Source organism: Hipposideros armiger, unplaced genomic scaffold (assembly GCF_001890085.2).
Source record: "Hipposideros armiger isolate ML-2016 unplaced genomic scaffold, ASM189008v1 scaffold_388, whole genome shotgun sequence".
NCBI classification, from domain to species: Eukaryota; Metazoa; Chordata; class Mammalia; order Chiroptera; family Hipposideridae; genus Hipposideros; species Hipposideros armiger.
The window spans coordinates 33005-48662 of NW_017731738.1; the positions used below are offsets into that span (position 1 = coordinate 33005).

General features: G+C 49.5%; 2 protein-coding genes across 10 annotated transcripts in view; both read left to right on the forward strand.

The window, feature by feature from the left end:
• PHF24 (PHD finger protein 24) overlaps window positions 1-8513 on the forward strand; it is a 25029-nt gene extending 16516 nt beyond the window's left edge. For 3 of the 6 annotated variants that reach the window (XM_019663256.1, XM_019663257.1, XM_019663258.1), the window contains exons 4-8: window positions 2104-2182; window positions 2487-2692; window positions 3047-3207; window positions 3505-3597; window positions 3919-8513. In XM_019663256.1, coding sequence (XP_019518801.1) covers window positions 2104-2182; window positions 2487-2692; window positions 3047-3207; window positions 3505-3597; window positions 3919-4015 — 636 coding nt within the window. In that variant the 3' untranslated portion in view covers window positions 4016-8513. The remainder of the gene's footprint in view (window positions 1-2103; window positions 2183-2486; window positions 2693-3046; window positions 3208-3504; window positions 3598-3918) is intronic. The other 3 variants (XR_002126317.1, XR_002126318.1, XM_019663259.1) reach the window with 3 other exon arrangements.
• A 6652-nt stretch (window positions 8514-15165) lies between these two features.
• Window positions 15166-15658, forward strand: part of DNAJB5 (DnaJ heat shock protein family (Hsp40) member B5) — a 9005-nt gene continuing 8512 nt past the window's right edge. For 3 of the 4 annotated variants that reach the window (XM_019663366.1, XM_019663367.1, XM_019663369.1), the window contains exon 1: window positions 15233-15356. The gene's annotated coding sequence lies outside the window, so the exon portion shown is untranslated. Of the gene's footprint in view, window positions 15357-15658 lie in introns of all 4 variants that reach the window. The other variant, XM_019663368.1, reaches the window with a different exon arrangement.

The window sequence follows — 15658 nt, forward strand, 5'->3', positions numbered from 1 at the left end:
CTTAACCAATGCGCCACTTGGCTGGCCCGAAAGGTCTCCTTCTTAATCCCCAGGAATACAAGGCTCCCTTCCTGGCTTTCGGTACAGGCCCACCAGCATTACCACCACTCTCCACCAGACTTTTTGCAAAGGCTTCTTTCAGGCTCCTCCCCTTACTTTCCTTCCCTTTACAGTCAGGCTTTTTGAAAGGACTTCGTCATCTCCTTGTGGCTCCTCAACCACCTGTAATTTGGCTTCTGCATCCATCATTCTGCTGAATTGGCTCTTCCTAAGGTCGCCAGTGACCTAATTGTCTAGTGACCTTTTCTCAGGCATCTTCTTACTTGACCTCTCTGACGTATATAGGGCTTCCTTATTGCCCTATATTCTGTTTTTTTTTAAGTGTTTTAAGTATTTTTAATGAGAATTATTACACAAAATATGGAAAATAGAAAAATCAATAAAATCCCATCATACTGGTATAATCAATGTTACCATTACTTCCTGCATTGTCCATCTCTCTTTTCTTGACTCTCAGTACTCTCTACTGATTCTCTTCTTGCCTTCTTCTCTGACCATTCTTTCTAAGTGCTCTTAGTTAATTTCTGGTCCCAGCCCTAAGCGCTGGTGTTTCTCGGGATTCTGTTGTTAGCACTCCTCTTTTATCACTGTACACACTCTGTCTTTCTCTCTGGATAAACTTCATCTACTCCAGTGGCTACAGCCACCATATAAACATTAAAGATTCTCAAATCTGTGTGTCCAGGCCTAAATTTCTTCTGTCTCTTGGACTGGTGTTCATCTCGATATCTCACATGTACTTCATAGTCTACATGCCCCCAAATGAACTTATCTTTCTCCCAAAACCTGTTCTCCCTCCATTTCTTATCTCTCTGAATAGTAATACCACCCTACCCCATGCACCAGTTACCAATCCCAACTCCTTTCTTTCTTTCATTCCTCACACCCAGTAAGTCAACAGGTTCTATTGATTCTACCTCCTAATACTTCTCAAATCTCTCCCCTCTTCTCCATTCTCATATCTTAGTTTAGCCACTCATCTTATCTGTACCATTGTAACAGCCACCTAACTGCTCTTCACGCCTCCAGACTTTGCCCCTCCAATCCATTCTCCACACTCAAACATCTGACCATGGCACTCCACACTCAAAAACCCTTCAGTGGCTCCCCTTTGCCCTCAGGATAAAGACCCATTTGAAGGGCTCAATAAATGACATTTGAGGGACTTCACAGTCAGGCTTCTGCCTACTTCCCCTTTTATCATTCCTTCCTACTCTCTCCCCCCACCACACACACTCATACTCTACCTACACTCCAGCCTCACTGTGTTACACACCATTGTGTCCAGCATGTACTAAGGGCTCAATAAGTGTTTATTGAAAGAATAGTTTGAGTTCTTTATGAAATCCACAAATGAGTACTCATGAAATGTCTGCTCCTGTTCTTTGCTGGTATTTTTAGGGAAAAGAAAAATAAAACTAGAAATAATCTTTAATATTTTAAAGACTGTAAATTAATGTTAACAAAATAACATATCAGTGCTCTTTTGGAATTAAAACTTTTGTGGTATCACAAAAAAAACCACTTGGTTTTAGGAACTTTGTCATGATGGCATCTCTTTCAAAACAATTCTGGAATTATTTAAAGTGATACAACCCTAGGCACAGAGTTAGAATTAAACGTTTTTTTTAACTCAGATACTCTGAGCACAGTCTAACACAGAAGGCCAGATCCACAAAATGGATAAATATGGAGCTGTTCTGGCTGATGGAGCCAGGGATTCGCAACCCTACCCACTTACTAGCCCCCTTCTCCCTTGCAGCAGCTTCCTAAGGCACTTCCAAGGAAGCTCTAGGGTAACTCAGAAAATAATTTAAAAACCACTATTTTCCTAAAAGGGCTGAAGTCAGGATACTTGGGTTCTGGGGGAGATTCTGCCCCAGAGTTGGGCCTCGGTCTCCTCGATTGTGAATGAGAGGCTGGGATTAGATGACCACAGAATTTCCTTTTAGTAGAAATACTGTTTGCATTTCTCTTGATCTTTGGCCTTTCTTTCTTACTGGCCTATGTGGCCACTGACTCAGTTCTTCTTTTTTTTTTCAGGACAATCTCAACTTGCTGCTAACTGAGGAGGAAATGTATAGCCTCACAGAGACCTTTCAGCAATGCAAAGTCATCCCTGGTAAGACAGGCCGGTGCTGCTGGATGGAGGGGGACTGAGCAGAGTTCTTCAGACTTTCTAGGATGAACCATGAAAGGAGTATTCTGGAACTTGGGGGTTAGGGAGTAAAGAGGTGTCCCTGTTCCCAAGCTGTTGGCCAGCAGGGGCATCCACCCTTGGCCACAGCCTGAGTTACCCTGGCTATGGGAGAGAAAGACTCAACAAGAGCTGTGGATGTGGGGGCTCTGGAGGGTACCCTAGAGGTGAGTGGAGGTGCCCCAGAGGCCGAGGAAGGGCATGGCTAGCATCTGGTGCCTCCCCACAGATTGCTCCCTGACGCTTGAGGACTTTGTGCGCTACCGCCACCAAGCAGCAAAGCGGGGGGACAGTGACAGAGCTCTAAGCGAGGAGCAAGAGGAACAGGCAGCCCGCCAATTTGCAGCCCTGGACCCTGAACATCGAGGACACATAGAGTGGCCTGACTTCTTGTCCCATGAGTCCCTCCTACTCCTGCAGCAATTGCGTCCCCAGGTGAGAGCCACCTGGGGTGTATGTCCATGGTATACTAAGTGACAAAGAGACCTAGGAAGCATGCTGAGCAGGTTGGGGATGCACTGGGTACTGTCTGAGCAGGGACCAGTACCAGGAAAGGGCTCAAGTTCCATCCAGTGACAGGTGAACCAGTGCCTAGGCTGGGGAAACGTCCCAAGGAAGATTGATTCGCACCGGACCCCACTGCAAATGTCGGTGCTACCAGAAAGGCTCTGGGCAGCTTCAAGGGAGGTTGCAGAGGTGGTAATGGAGGTAGGATTCTCTGTCTCTGTGGCTTGACAGTTTGCAAAATATGTTCACCTCCGAGATCTTAACTAGTCTGTTCTTCCCCAGAACTCACTGTTAAGACTTCTCACAGTCAAGGAACGGGAGCGAGCCCGAACCACCTTCCTGGCACAGGGCAGTGGGAGCACCATCAGTGAGGCCGAGTGTCGCCGTGCCCAGCACTCTTGGTTCTGCAAACGCCTCCCAGAGGCTCCTTCCTGCAGTGTCAGGTCTGCTCCTTACCAATCCCTGCCCCAACTCGTGTGCCTTTCTCCTTTTGTCCATACCAAATAGGCCTAGATATGAAAGGTATCTTCCTGGTTTTCCTGCCAGCAGCCTATACGTTAGATGGAGAACGGTGACTTCTTTTGACCAAGGCATAGTGTAGCCTCTACTCCAAACTCTGTCTCCTCCTGTTGGAAAGCCTAGACATGCACATCCAGGGCCATGGGTTCACCTGAGTTTGGGAGGGGCCAGGACTTTCACTGTCCCACTCACTCCTAACCACGTGTCCTGGTGCCCAACAGTGTCAGTCATGTGGGTCCCATCGCAGACAGCAGCCCAGCCAGCAGCAGCAAGAGTCAGGAAAAGGCCCTGCTGCCTACAGAGCATGAGTCCAGGTGAGTGGCACCTCCTCACCTGGCTGTCTGCACCCCTGACGCCCCCACCAACTCACATAAGAGAGGGCATTACCCACCCCAAAATAACAAGTGCCCACCCCAGAAACCAGGTTCCAAGAGTACACATTTGACCCCAGATCCATAGGGCCAGCAAGCTGGTCTGTCAGTTTGGAAGCACAGCCAGCCATAACCATGTCAGACACAAGCCAGGGCTTCCCTGAGTTTTGTCCGGCTCAAGCCATGCTATCACTGGGATCGGGTCTCATGAGCCTTCAGGATCTGCAACCAGCCTCACAAACCTGTTCTTTGATTCCACTCCAGATTTGTGGACTGGCCAACCTTCCTGCGGGAGAGTGTCATCTACATCTTGGCTGCTCGTCCCAACAGCGCAGCCATTCACCTGAAACCCCCAGGATAGCGTGGAGCAGAAAAGCTCAGTTCGGGGACAGTGGTGTTCTCTCCCTTTCCTTTCTCCCTTTCCCCCACCAACCTCTGGTACTGAGACTTATGAGGATGGAGCACTACCAACATCTCAATTTGTCACTAAGCTTTATGGCTCTGAAATCACCGTTCCCCTCACAACAGAGGCAATAAATGCATTGCCACACGGAGAAGCCCTGGGAGCTATGGCAGCACCCACACCTGGACACACACACACACACACACACACACACACACACACACACACACACACACCTTTACATGATAGACGGGACCCACCACTGCACACATATACCCGTGCACACGCACACGCTAACACACATCTCACTGTCCATGGCTTCAGAGACCTGGTTCTTTGGGTTGAAAAAGGACCAAAGTTCCATTGTGAAGCCCCTGGTATAGATGAGGGGATCTCTACTCACCCCTTCTATTGGCCAGCTCTGATCCCAATAGATAAGACTCTGGCCAAGTGATTTTTAATAAGGGGGCATATCAGACTCACATGCTTTCCTGGAGATGCTGACAGGCTCCCTCTCCCTCCACTGAAAATCCCTTCTGTGGTGAGCCACTGTTCTGGTAGGTATGTGCTATGTCCCTCAGGTGTGGTGGGGTGGGGAAATGGTTGAAAACCACCACTGCACTTCAGCCCATTATTTAAATTCCAATTCCTGGTAACAAAGAAGGCAACTAGTCTGTGGAGTCCTGATTAGAAAAGATGGGGGAGACCCTTCCAGGGACCCAGAATTCTAGGAACCTCTCAGCCAGGTCATTCAAGTCCAAAAATCTTTAGCAGAACAGTAAAAAACCAAGGTGAGCCATCCTGGCCCCTGTTTTTCAGATGCCAGCTCATGGCCCAGCGCCCAAGGGGTCTGAATGGAACAAGTATGGTGGCAGGAACCACAGCCCTCTGTGTTAGATGCTTCACCCAAGTCAGCTAAAGCCTGAGCTCCAGTGAGGACAAGGTCTGGATGGAAGAGAAGAGAAGGCTCATGCTTTTCCATCTTTCCAGTTCAACTCAACTGTAGACCTAGAAAAGTGTGCCATTGTAAGGAGAACAGAACCAGCCTCTTCCACAGCCCAAGAAAGAGCAGCTCCACAGAAGCCCTGAGCAGGGACTCCATTCAACCACCCTGACAATGAGGACCAGAGGTTGGAGCTGAGAAGGGGATTTGCATCTCGGCTCTCTCAAGCAGATAAAGAGTCCCAGCAAAGCCTTACAGAAGGAGGCAGTTTTCCCTTCTCCCCATCATTAAGATATGGCCTGAGTTGCTGCTTCTCCCCGCTGTTCACGACATGTTCTTCCCCACCAGGCTAGGGCCTGGGCCTGGCTTTGGAGGACTTTGGGGGCAAACAGAGGCTTCCACAAGGCCACCAAGCCTGGCCTCCAGTCCCCAGCTGTTCTTCCTAAATTCTCATCAAGTTCTCAAGTCAGTGCATGTCGTGGGTCAGCCCTGGCCCTTGGGTTCAGGTTTCTGTTTCCAACCTAATTACAGGTTTAGCCAGATCTGACTACCAAGAGTTATTTGAGAGGGGGTTGGCTCAATCATGCAGAAGCTAACATACCCCATTGCTCAAGTAACTTGCACTAAATTGAGTGTTTACAGAAGCAGCGTACAGTTCAGTGTTGAGGTGCTCAGAGGAAAGAGGGAAGCTGTAACCAGGGATATGGTACATGGTCTCCTCCTGTAGAAACTGCCTGACCTAGAAGCACGGTGAGAAGCTTCTGGGGATGGATTATTTTGGACTGAAATGAAGCAGACGGAAGACGAATCTAGGTTCATGTGTATGACTTTGAACATTTCAAAACTCACAGCTTTTTGTAAATACTCCTTAGACATACTCCCAAGACTGATCAGTGGTATGGGTCGTTATTCAGTTCAGCTAAAAAGAAAGAAAGAGAAAGCACATAACTTTTTGGCCCAAGGACTGGCCTCTGAAGCAGCCAGGCCTGGGGTTTTGACTGAGAAGATTAAAGCACATTAACTACAAGGCATCTTGCTTACTCTCCTGGAAAATCACCTTCTATGCCAATGGCCTTGGGCTGCTTGATCTCACGGACAGGGCATTTTAAGTAAAGACAAGCTCTGGGCTTTGAAAGCTGAACAGTCTTTTTTCTCTGGCCTCATCACCAGTCACAGGGACTGGAAGTCTACCTTCTTGTTCCCTGACCTTCACAGATAAAGGTGATGTCTACGTCTCTGGAGTTGCAGCTTCTAGATTTCTGTGGGTGAGTGATGAAAGACCATGGGCCAGATCAGGCCAGTTGAATCCTAGAACCCGGCAAAGCAGGCCCCAGAGTTCTTCCACACAGGTCAGAGCCATTTGGGATTAGCTCTCCCTAACCCAGGACAGCAGCTTCTTTGATAGTGGTATGCTGCAGAGGGCCCCGGGGACACAGCAAAGGATAGAGTCTCCAGTCCACAAGAGCCCTACGAGGCAGAAAAGCATGAAAAAGCAACCAGCTGCTTCTTCGTAGGCATCTAGTGTCTTATCAAAGGAGAAGTTCCATTGCTCCCCCAGTCCAGAGTTGTGGAAGCCCCACCCCAAACCCCTGACTGGGACCTCCCTTTGCAGTGTCCTAATTCATAGAGCCCTTCTGCAGTATGTATGGAGATACTCAAACTTATAAACCTAGTGAACCCCATTCCCTTTCCTTTTCAAGCCCTTCTATCACTGTGACTGAAATTCTGTCAAGCACAAAAATTAGTTTCTGCCTCTACTAAGGTATGAGAAAATGTTTCAGTCTTTTCCTTCTTGACTGCCCAAAGCTGAGGTCAGTGCTCTTCCCAAGCACCACCCACCCCACCTCCCAACCAAGGGAGACTGGGGTTATATGTAGGCTCCTCTGAAGACCATCTGCCCTAAGCCTGGTTTTCACCCAGCAGTCCTCTTCTCCATGCTCAGATTTAAAGACAGGTGTCTGGGTGACACAGTGGAGTTGCAGTGACAGGGTCAGCTGAGGCAGTTAGCTATGGCCATGTAACCTCTCCAGGTCTGCTCCGTGGCTTCCTCTCCTGAGATCAGCCTTCCCCAACAGATGCAGGCACTGCACTTTTGACCAGTAGACCTGTTGGATCCCAGGGATGGAGCATGGAGCAGTTCCCTCCCTCCTAGGTACTGACCCACTCTCAAGTGCTCTTCTTTCTTTGAGGACAGCCACAGCCAAAGCCATGAGCACATTGCCTCTTCCTGCCCTCAGCCCAAGTGACTGGGGCTGCAGGGCTGACACTGGCCTTTCTGGCCCTGGTGCTCCCTGTGGGATGTCACCCTGGCCTTGTTTGAGTGGCCAAATCTGGGGGTTCCCCCATTCCTATCACCGATATGGGGAGCACAATCAAACTGCCTGGTAAGAGGGTACTTCACTGAGGGGGACGAGCCCAGGATTGTGCCAAGGCCTCTTAGCCCAAAGCACAACCTCAACTACTGCAAGTCTCATGGCTTCAGTAAGAGTGATGCCAGGAGGCCCTAAAGCCAAGAGGCAAGCTCAGCAGAAGCTGTCTGGCAGGGCCCCAGGCTAGCCATGACCACCCCAGAGCCAAGAGTAACCTCTAGGTAGGACTGGTAGCAGGCTCTAATGACCCTGCAAGCATGCCCCCTTCCAACCAGCAGAGTAAAAGGCAAGTATATACTTGGCGCTAAAAGGCAGAATAACCTTGATGCCAGAATTTCAGGACATCCTGGCAGCACCTGTAACCATAACCCCCTTTTACCTCTCTATTACAGTGGAATAGAATTGCTACTTTATCCATGCCATTTAGTTTAAATTTGCCCAGGATCTCTCTCTGGGCCTCTGCCTGCAGCCCAGACAACAGAGATCTCCCTGAGTGGGGGATATTAATGCATCATGCCTGTTCCCGACAGCTCAGCCCTGGAGTAGGGTAGGACTGGACACTTTGCCTGCTGTTGCTTTCCTGCTGCCACTGCTTTTGGCAAACTAGAAAGGAAAAATTAAACAGGTTAAAGAATTTCCACTAGACCTAACTAGCACTAAGGAAAACCTTCCCTCTGGGCCACATGCCCTGATGACCCAGATCATGGAGAGGGTGTCAGGTCTGGTCTGGGCCAGAGACTAAGAAGCCCATTCCCAGTGTGTACAAATGGGTTGGTGTGACCACAGATGTGAACATCAAGGTATAAATAGCAAGGCCTTTCCATATCTATGGTGAAACACAGGCCATCAAGTTTAGCCTCCTTAAAGAGATGGCCTAGGATCTGTCTCCCAGCCAAACTCAAGCTTGTGAGGGAGGCTGTCAGTGCACTGAAGTAACAATGGAGGATCCAGAGCCCTGTGGTCCATCATGCCCTTGTGTGCTTTTCTGAGGAAGGTAATTGACAGCTGAGGGGAACATCCCCAAGCCCTGTCTTCCCATCATTACAGCTGCATGCTCCTCCCAACCGCTCAGCCTTCACTCCAGGAGCTGATGCTCCCATAGGCTGGGCACAGTGGAAATCATAATAAAGAGATTGTGATGCTACTTTGGCTTCCTGTTTCCTGTTTGGGGCACCTGCGAGTTTCTGTGTGGTTTCCTATCACTGGCCAATTCATGAGTCTTTAAGACAGGAGCAGCTGTAGCCTCCAAGAAGAACACAGTACACTGTGGCTCTCTTTCTAGAGCTTTCCTATTACTGACCTTCCCAAGAGTCAAGTGATGGATGGGGAAGGGAGGAGGCAGGGGCTCCACCACGAACACAGAGGGGATATAGAGGCACTGAGGAGAGGAGCCAGAGTTTTTGGAGAAATTGAGGAAGAGGTAAGGCCTCTGAGTTTGCCTGCTTTGTAATGCCCCATCCTCCAAGACACCAAGGGTCTGTTTAGACAGTTTTCCCTCCCTAGTTCCTGCTGAGCTACAAAGTAGGTGAAAACTGGTTAGCTGTGTTTTCTCCTGATCTTCTGGGCCCTCCTTGGTCTGAGAGTTTCCTCCCCATTTTTGCAAATTGTTTTGATGTGATATAGTAGGGTTGGGTAAGCTACAGTCTGGAGAAGCTTTCGGAGGACTATGGAATCCCCCTTCTTCCCTTTCACCTGGTAAGAACAGAGCCAGTGCCTGTAGCAGGAAAGCATCTCTAGACTGGCTCAGAGGCAGATACTGTTACTGTTACCTACAACCCACAGGGGTCCCGAATACAAATAACTGCTAACGTTTTTGAGCACTTACTATGCACTGAGCAGTTCTAAGTGCTTTGCATAAAGTAATCTTCAAAACAACTCTGATATTTGTATTACAGATGAGAAAAGTTAGGAACAGAGAGGCGGAAAGTTTCTCAAGATTACACAAGTCACACAGCTAGGAAGCAGGGGAACCAGGTAGTCTGGCTGCAGTGTCCATGATCTTAACCACTTTATTGTGCTACCTGTCAAAGCACACCTCAAGGAAACAGCTGCTGTATGGTCTAGCACCTCTCCACCCCCTGGGAATAGACATACACAGGTAGCCCCACCTGTAGCCATGTCATAGAATTTTTACAGCCTGCACAACTCACCCCATTCACAAGATTCCCATACCTCTCCTCCCTGGAGTTTTCTCATGGAGGTCCATCAGGCTCGGAGATAGCTTAATAACATCCTACAGGTCCCTTCTCCTTGTCTCCAGGCTTAGTGAAGCCAAGCATTAGGACAGAAATTGAAACATACAAGCTAGGCCTCTGTGGGCCTTAATGACAAGCAAGATTTCCCCACGCTCAGCCTGGTAGTCCTGATTGGAACTTTAGACCCTCCTCATACTGTTCCTCTTACCAAGTGTCACTTGTTCCCTGGGCCAGCTGGAGCCTCGGTTCCACACAAACTTCCACCCACCCTGTCCTGTTTTGGCTCAAGTGCACTCTGCTTTATCTCTAGGGAAAGTCATTCCCCAAAGGGAAACAGTGGCTGCTAAATTTGCCAAACACGGAGTAATTATTGTTCTCTGTCCACCCAAAGAGTTGCTTGGAGTTTGACCTTGCTGAATCTCAGTTTCTTCATCTGTAAAAATCTAGAAAATAGTCCCTTTCCTGTCTGCCTCCTGGGCTGATAGTTGAGTGAGGACAGAACGTGTTAGGTAGGAGAAAAGAACTTTATACACTGTAAGGCACTGAGTGAGCAGCATGGTTTTCTGGCCTGATCTGAAGGCTATGCATATATCATCTTCCACCCACCCACAGTCCCAGGCATAGCTGGGGGTGCCGCCAGTGGCCTCTGTCCACAGTGCTGAAGTCACAGCCAAGTCAGCTAGGAATCTTCAGTCCCTCTCTGTTTTGTTTTGTAATATACTAAGTTATTCATATATACATTCACTTTACAATCTTACATTTTAACATTCGTCAAAAACAAAAATATGGAACACTCCATGAATTTGCATGTCATCCTTGCACAGGGACCATGCTAATCTCTGTATTACATGTGCTGCCAATATGAACACTTCAGTCCCTCCTTACCCCGCCTTTAAGCATCAAGTACAGAGATTTCCAAACCTAGAGACTGCCCTAAAACTCAGAAGGTATTGTCAAAATGTTTTTATTTCATTCATTTCAAGTATCTTTGTTTGTTTTTTTAAAATAAATATAACACCCTTTTCAAAATCACAACAGGTACAAATGGGCAAGATGTGATTTAGCAACTCAGGGAGAAAAGAGGTTGTGGTCTTCACCTGATATGGGTAAATATTATGTGATGGCTGCCAAAAATCTGACGTAACATGAGGCTACATGGAAAGGAGTTCAGAGTCAGAGGAGGGAGCAGGCTGGCTCGTTTGTACACTGCACTGGCATGCCAGGAAAAAGCTAATCCAGGTAATCCAAAAGCTAAACTAGGCACCACAAACTGAAACCCAGACAAGGGAACAAAGTCTTAGTGCCTGGAATGGAACGAGGCAGAGGAGGAATCCATGAAGGCCTGCAGGGTGTTGACCCTGGAGAGGACCAGGCTTGAGGGATGCAGAGGCTGATGCCTTGCAATGAGGTTGATGTGACCTCAAGCACAGAGCTAAGACCAAAGGTGGAAGAGAGGCAGATTTCTGCTCCATAGGACCAAAAGATAACCAGATACCAGGGAAAGTAATGAAGCTGTATAAGCATATGACAGAAGTGTCAACTCAGGAATGGGATGCTTTACCAGGTATCCATTCCTCTTGAGACCTGTGGTGCCAGTAAGTGGTTAAGCACCTTCTGGTGAGTGCCCAGCCCTGAGCCCAGCTGAGCTGTAGGGAGATCCATGGTTGTACAGACACACATGATCCCAAAGCATCAGCATCACTGGGTTAGGAACCTTAATTTCTTTAGTTCAACCTTTTAGACCAACTGTTTTGCCTGCAGCTCTGGGTCCTGACCTGAGAAAATGATCCAGGGTCTCAAAACGCCTGATATCCCCTTCCCAGGTTGGCTCTGGGAAGCTTGCCTGTAGAACCTGATGTTGCACGCCCTCTGCTGGTCATTCCTAGCACTGTTCTCTCACCCCAAGGCAAAAAAATGACCTCTGAATCCTTATGGTTACTGATCAGCATAGGTTCAAAACATGCAGGGGAGGTGCCAGGAGAGTACCAGGGAGTTAGGTGGCTGGTCAGCGTTCAATCAGAGTACAGGATCAGAATTGAATCTGTGGTTGAGTTCAAATATCTGTATCAAGATCATCAATATCTAGGAGGAGGTCAATATCTAAGACTAAGGTCAGTGTCTCAAGCTGAGGCCAAAGTTGGGACTTGGTATGGGACCGAAGGCAGGGCTCAAGTGTCAGCATGACATATGTATCCACGTGAGATGCTGAGTGTGACTTCAGGGAGAAGTCAGTTTGCATCCAGGGTAATGGGGTCAATACAGCATCCTTTATTATACCAGGTGGAAGCATCAGGTAATAAGCACCAGCCACTGGAGAACTCAGAGATATTGTCAGGCGAGAAGTGTAAGGGATGGAGGATAGAATGAGGTGGTCACTAATTTCTAAGGACCTCCCAACCTTAAAGATGGTAATGGGCAGGCTAGAGCTCCTTTTCTCTTCAGAAGGTAGATCCCAGTAGTCTATTACCAGCTTCCTGTTAAAGCCCCCCAACAATACTAGTACTTCCACATACAAATCAAGTACAATTTGGAGACAGGAGAGTCCAAGGGCCAGTCCTGTCACTGCAGAGAGCTGGCAGCTATGGGAGTAGTCTTTCTTTCCCCCAGGATTCTCTGTTTCTACTGGCAACAGCCGCCTGGTAGCCTCCCACACCCAGATCTTAGCAACTGTGGGAGCCCCTGGCAACTGTTGCCGTGGTGACAAGACAGGAACCTGAGAACCAGCTGGAAAGGGAGCACTTCCTCTGGAGCCTTCAGGATATGTGCAAGATAGGGGGCTCCCCCTCCCATACACAGTCTCGGAGGGAACATGTGTTCCTGTCTAAACACCTCCTCACTGGCATCCACCCCCATCCCTGTCCCCAGGTTCCGGTTCCTTCAGGGTGAGGAAATGAGGGACACCTAGGATTATGACGTCTCCATGGGGAGGAAGGGTGAGTAGGGTGTTTGGAACTGACATGATCACAGATGCAGTCATACACCGCAGACACGATGTCAGTATGTCAAAAGCCATGAAGCCACACTCCATCCACTCTGTCATGTGGATACAGGCCAATGCAGTCATTTAATAACACATGTACACTAACACAAAATCACACACCTACTGCAAATAACACAGAATCAGACACACTACCACACACAAATAATTACACAAATCGTATTATAGATACAACAGCACAAATAACTCCCAGAGTCAAACATTTACAGATGCACTCACACACCCAGATATCTATGAACACACAGAGTAACAGTTAACTTTGTTGAGCATTAACTACTGCCAAGCTCAGAACTAGATACATTACATGTGTTACCTTAACTAACCCTCATAACAATCCTCTGAGGTACTGCTGTTGTCTATCCCCATTTTACAAAGAAGGAAATGAGGCACAGATATGGCAAGTAACCTCACAAGGTCGACAATCTGCCTCACGAGCCTGCATTCTTATACCCTATGCCTTACTGTGCACCCTGGTTCCTCACACACACACAACTGACACCAAGGGCAATGGGACAGAGGACAGCAATAGCAATCCCGGCAGACAATGGAGTCCGTGCCATCAATACCTGAAGGCACAGCCCTGCACCCTCAAAGGTCTAAGCCTACACTTTGGCACTAGCAGGGACCAGGTAAGGGCCGGTGACTAAACTCTCTGCCTCCGTGTTGGCACAGGCAAGGCTGGAGGAGGCAGAATAGACAGAACTGGAATGGTAAGAAGCAGAGCCACCCACAGCCCAGGCCCCCATGAGTCTGGAGGTGGGAGGGATGAACGCCCCCAAATCTAAAAAGCCAGCACCAGTCCTGGGACCCCCTCAACCTACTTTGCCCATCTCCATGTCACATTATTCCATTCCCTCATCACCCCAACTCCCCTCCCTTCCTCATTTTCCTCACCTCATCTCTCTGTCTCAATCTTTTGCTGATCACCCATCTCCCCTCCCTTCTATTCCTTGTTTCCCACTTCCTCTTCCCTTCTCATCTTCTCCCTCCTTACCTGCCCCCATCTTCCCTCCTCTCCCCCTCCCCCTTATCCCATCTCCCCTGCCCTCCTATCCTAATTCCCCAAACCCCACCTCCTTTTCATCCTCTTACCCACTTCCTTCCCTTTCTTCACATCTCACACCCCTTTACACCTGGGATCCCCATAGTGAAGACTAGAAAGAAGACAGGTAGTGGAGTCTATGCAGACTTGATCTCAGGACCCCTAGACCTCTCTCCTGCTCTGCTCTGCTCTATAGCCTAGGTACTGATGCTCTCTACAAGCCACAGTTTCCAGCTCTATCCAGTTTGCATGACCTCATGGGTCTCTAAAAAAACTCTGTATCTGAAAAAAAAAAAAAGGCAGAGGTGAGAGCTTCTGCCCTGGCCCTTGCTTTGTCCTCAAACCCTCCAAGAATTCCTTTCCCCTCTTCACCCCTGGGTTACCCCCTCCCCACCCCCGTTCCCTCTAGCACAGATGGGCCTGGGAGACAGTAACGTGGGCGCCAGGCACCGTGTCTGCTCAAGCGTCGGCTTCCGCTGGCAACCACCTCCGCAGCCCTGCCTGCTCTGAACAGCAGGGATACTGGGGTTGAGATTTAATGGGGAGTGGGGGTGGGGTGGGACTGAGATGGGAGATTCTGAGGGTGTTAAGAGAAAAGATCATGGGGAGCTGAGATAAAGGGTTAAAAGGGGCAGCTAGGATAGGGGAGATCATAGGAGCATAAAGAATTAAGAATAGCATAAAACAGAAGATCATGGGGGAAAGACAGGGCATTATACGGGGGCCAAGAGGAGGGAAAAGCGAAGGGGGGGGCTAAAATGTGGAACTCAAAGGGGAAGTAGGATGAAAGATTATAGAAAGAACTTTAATGGGGATTGTGGGGGCTGCTGAGAGGGGGCTGCTCATGAGGGAGCTGGGGATGTGGGGATTATACAGAGAATAATCATGGAGGTGCTAAACCTGGGGAGAACTACCAGGTTACAAAGGAGCAGAAGGGCACTTAAACTGCATGTCTATCTGGGAATGTTTTGAAATTCAGTTAGGTCACATCAGGTCAACTCCGGGTCAAGGTAAGATAAAGCTAAATCAGGTCAGGTCGAAGTCTCGATGGAAGACAGGTTAAGAAGGGGCGACCTTTTGACACTGGTCCAGAGACTACAGCTCCCAAAGTGCACTATTCTCTCCCCTAGTCTCCTAAGTGATGAGAGAAGAGAATGCCCATAGTCACCAACTGGTGGGCGCAGTTTTCCTTTAAGGCTGCCTTTGACGTTGCACGGGTTCCAGAAGGTTCTCCCGGGATTCGAGCAGTGGCCAGTACGTCCCACCTTCTCAAACCAGAGATTGGACTAATATAGTTGCGCAGCCCCCCTCCCGGCTGGGGTCTGAGCCCCACAGACCAACCAATAAAATCAAAGGGCGCGTAGAGTTGCCGCCCTCTGTCCCTTTCACCAATGACACGACGAGATAGTGAAGAGGTGTGGTTGACTGATCTCAAATTGCACCAATCAGACCCACAGCAATCATTGCCAGGAATGTGTGCGTGTGTGGCCGGGTGACAGAGGCGGGGAATGGGAGGGTATCACCGAGCCACTCGTTGAAAACTGTCCAATTACAGCGGAGGCTGAGCTGAGTGACGGGCAGACAGCGCAATGGGTGGCGCGGAGGCGGAGCCGTGGGGGCGGGTTCCCGGGCCCGCTGTCTGCGGCCGGCGGGCAGGCGACTCCTGTCCCAAGTGGAGGCAGCGGAGCCGGAGCCGGGGGAGGGGGTAGCGGCTGTCTGACGGACCGCGGAGGCGCCCGCAGCAAATCACCGGTGAGGGTGCCGAGCTAGGACTCGGGGATCCCGGGAGTGGGGGCGTCGCGAAGCCAGGGGTTCTGGTGTCAGGGTCTGGGACACTGAGGGCCCATCGGCTCCTTCTGTCCTGGGGTGCGGGGACCCGGGCTCTGCAAGGTGCTTGTTGTCCGCGATTCTCTTACAGGGGGCAGCCAGCGTCTGAGCCGGGGGAGGGGGCAGTGGGCCAGGTCAGATTGGGTTCCGCGGGCGGAGGCGTTTCTGAGCCAGCCCTGCTAGCCAGTACCGGTGACATCACCGACCACCCTCCCCCGCCCGAGCCC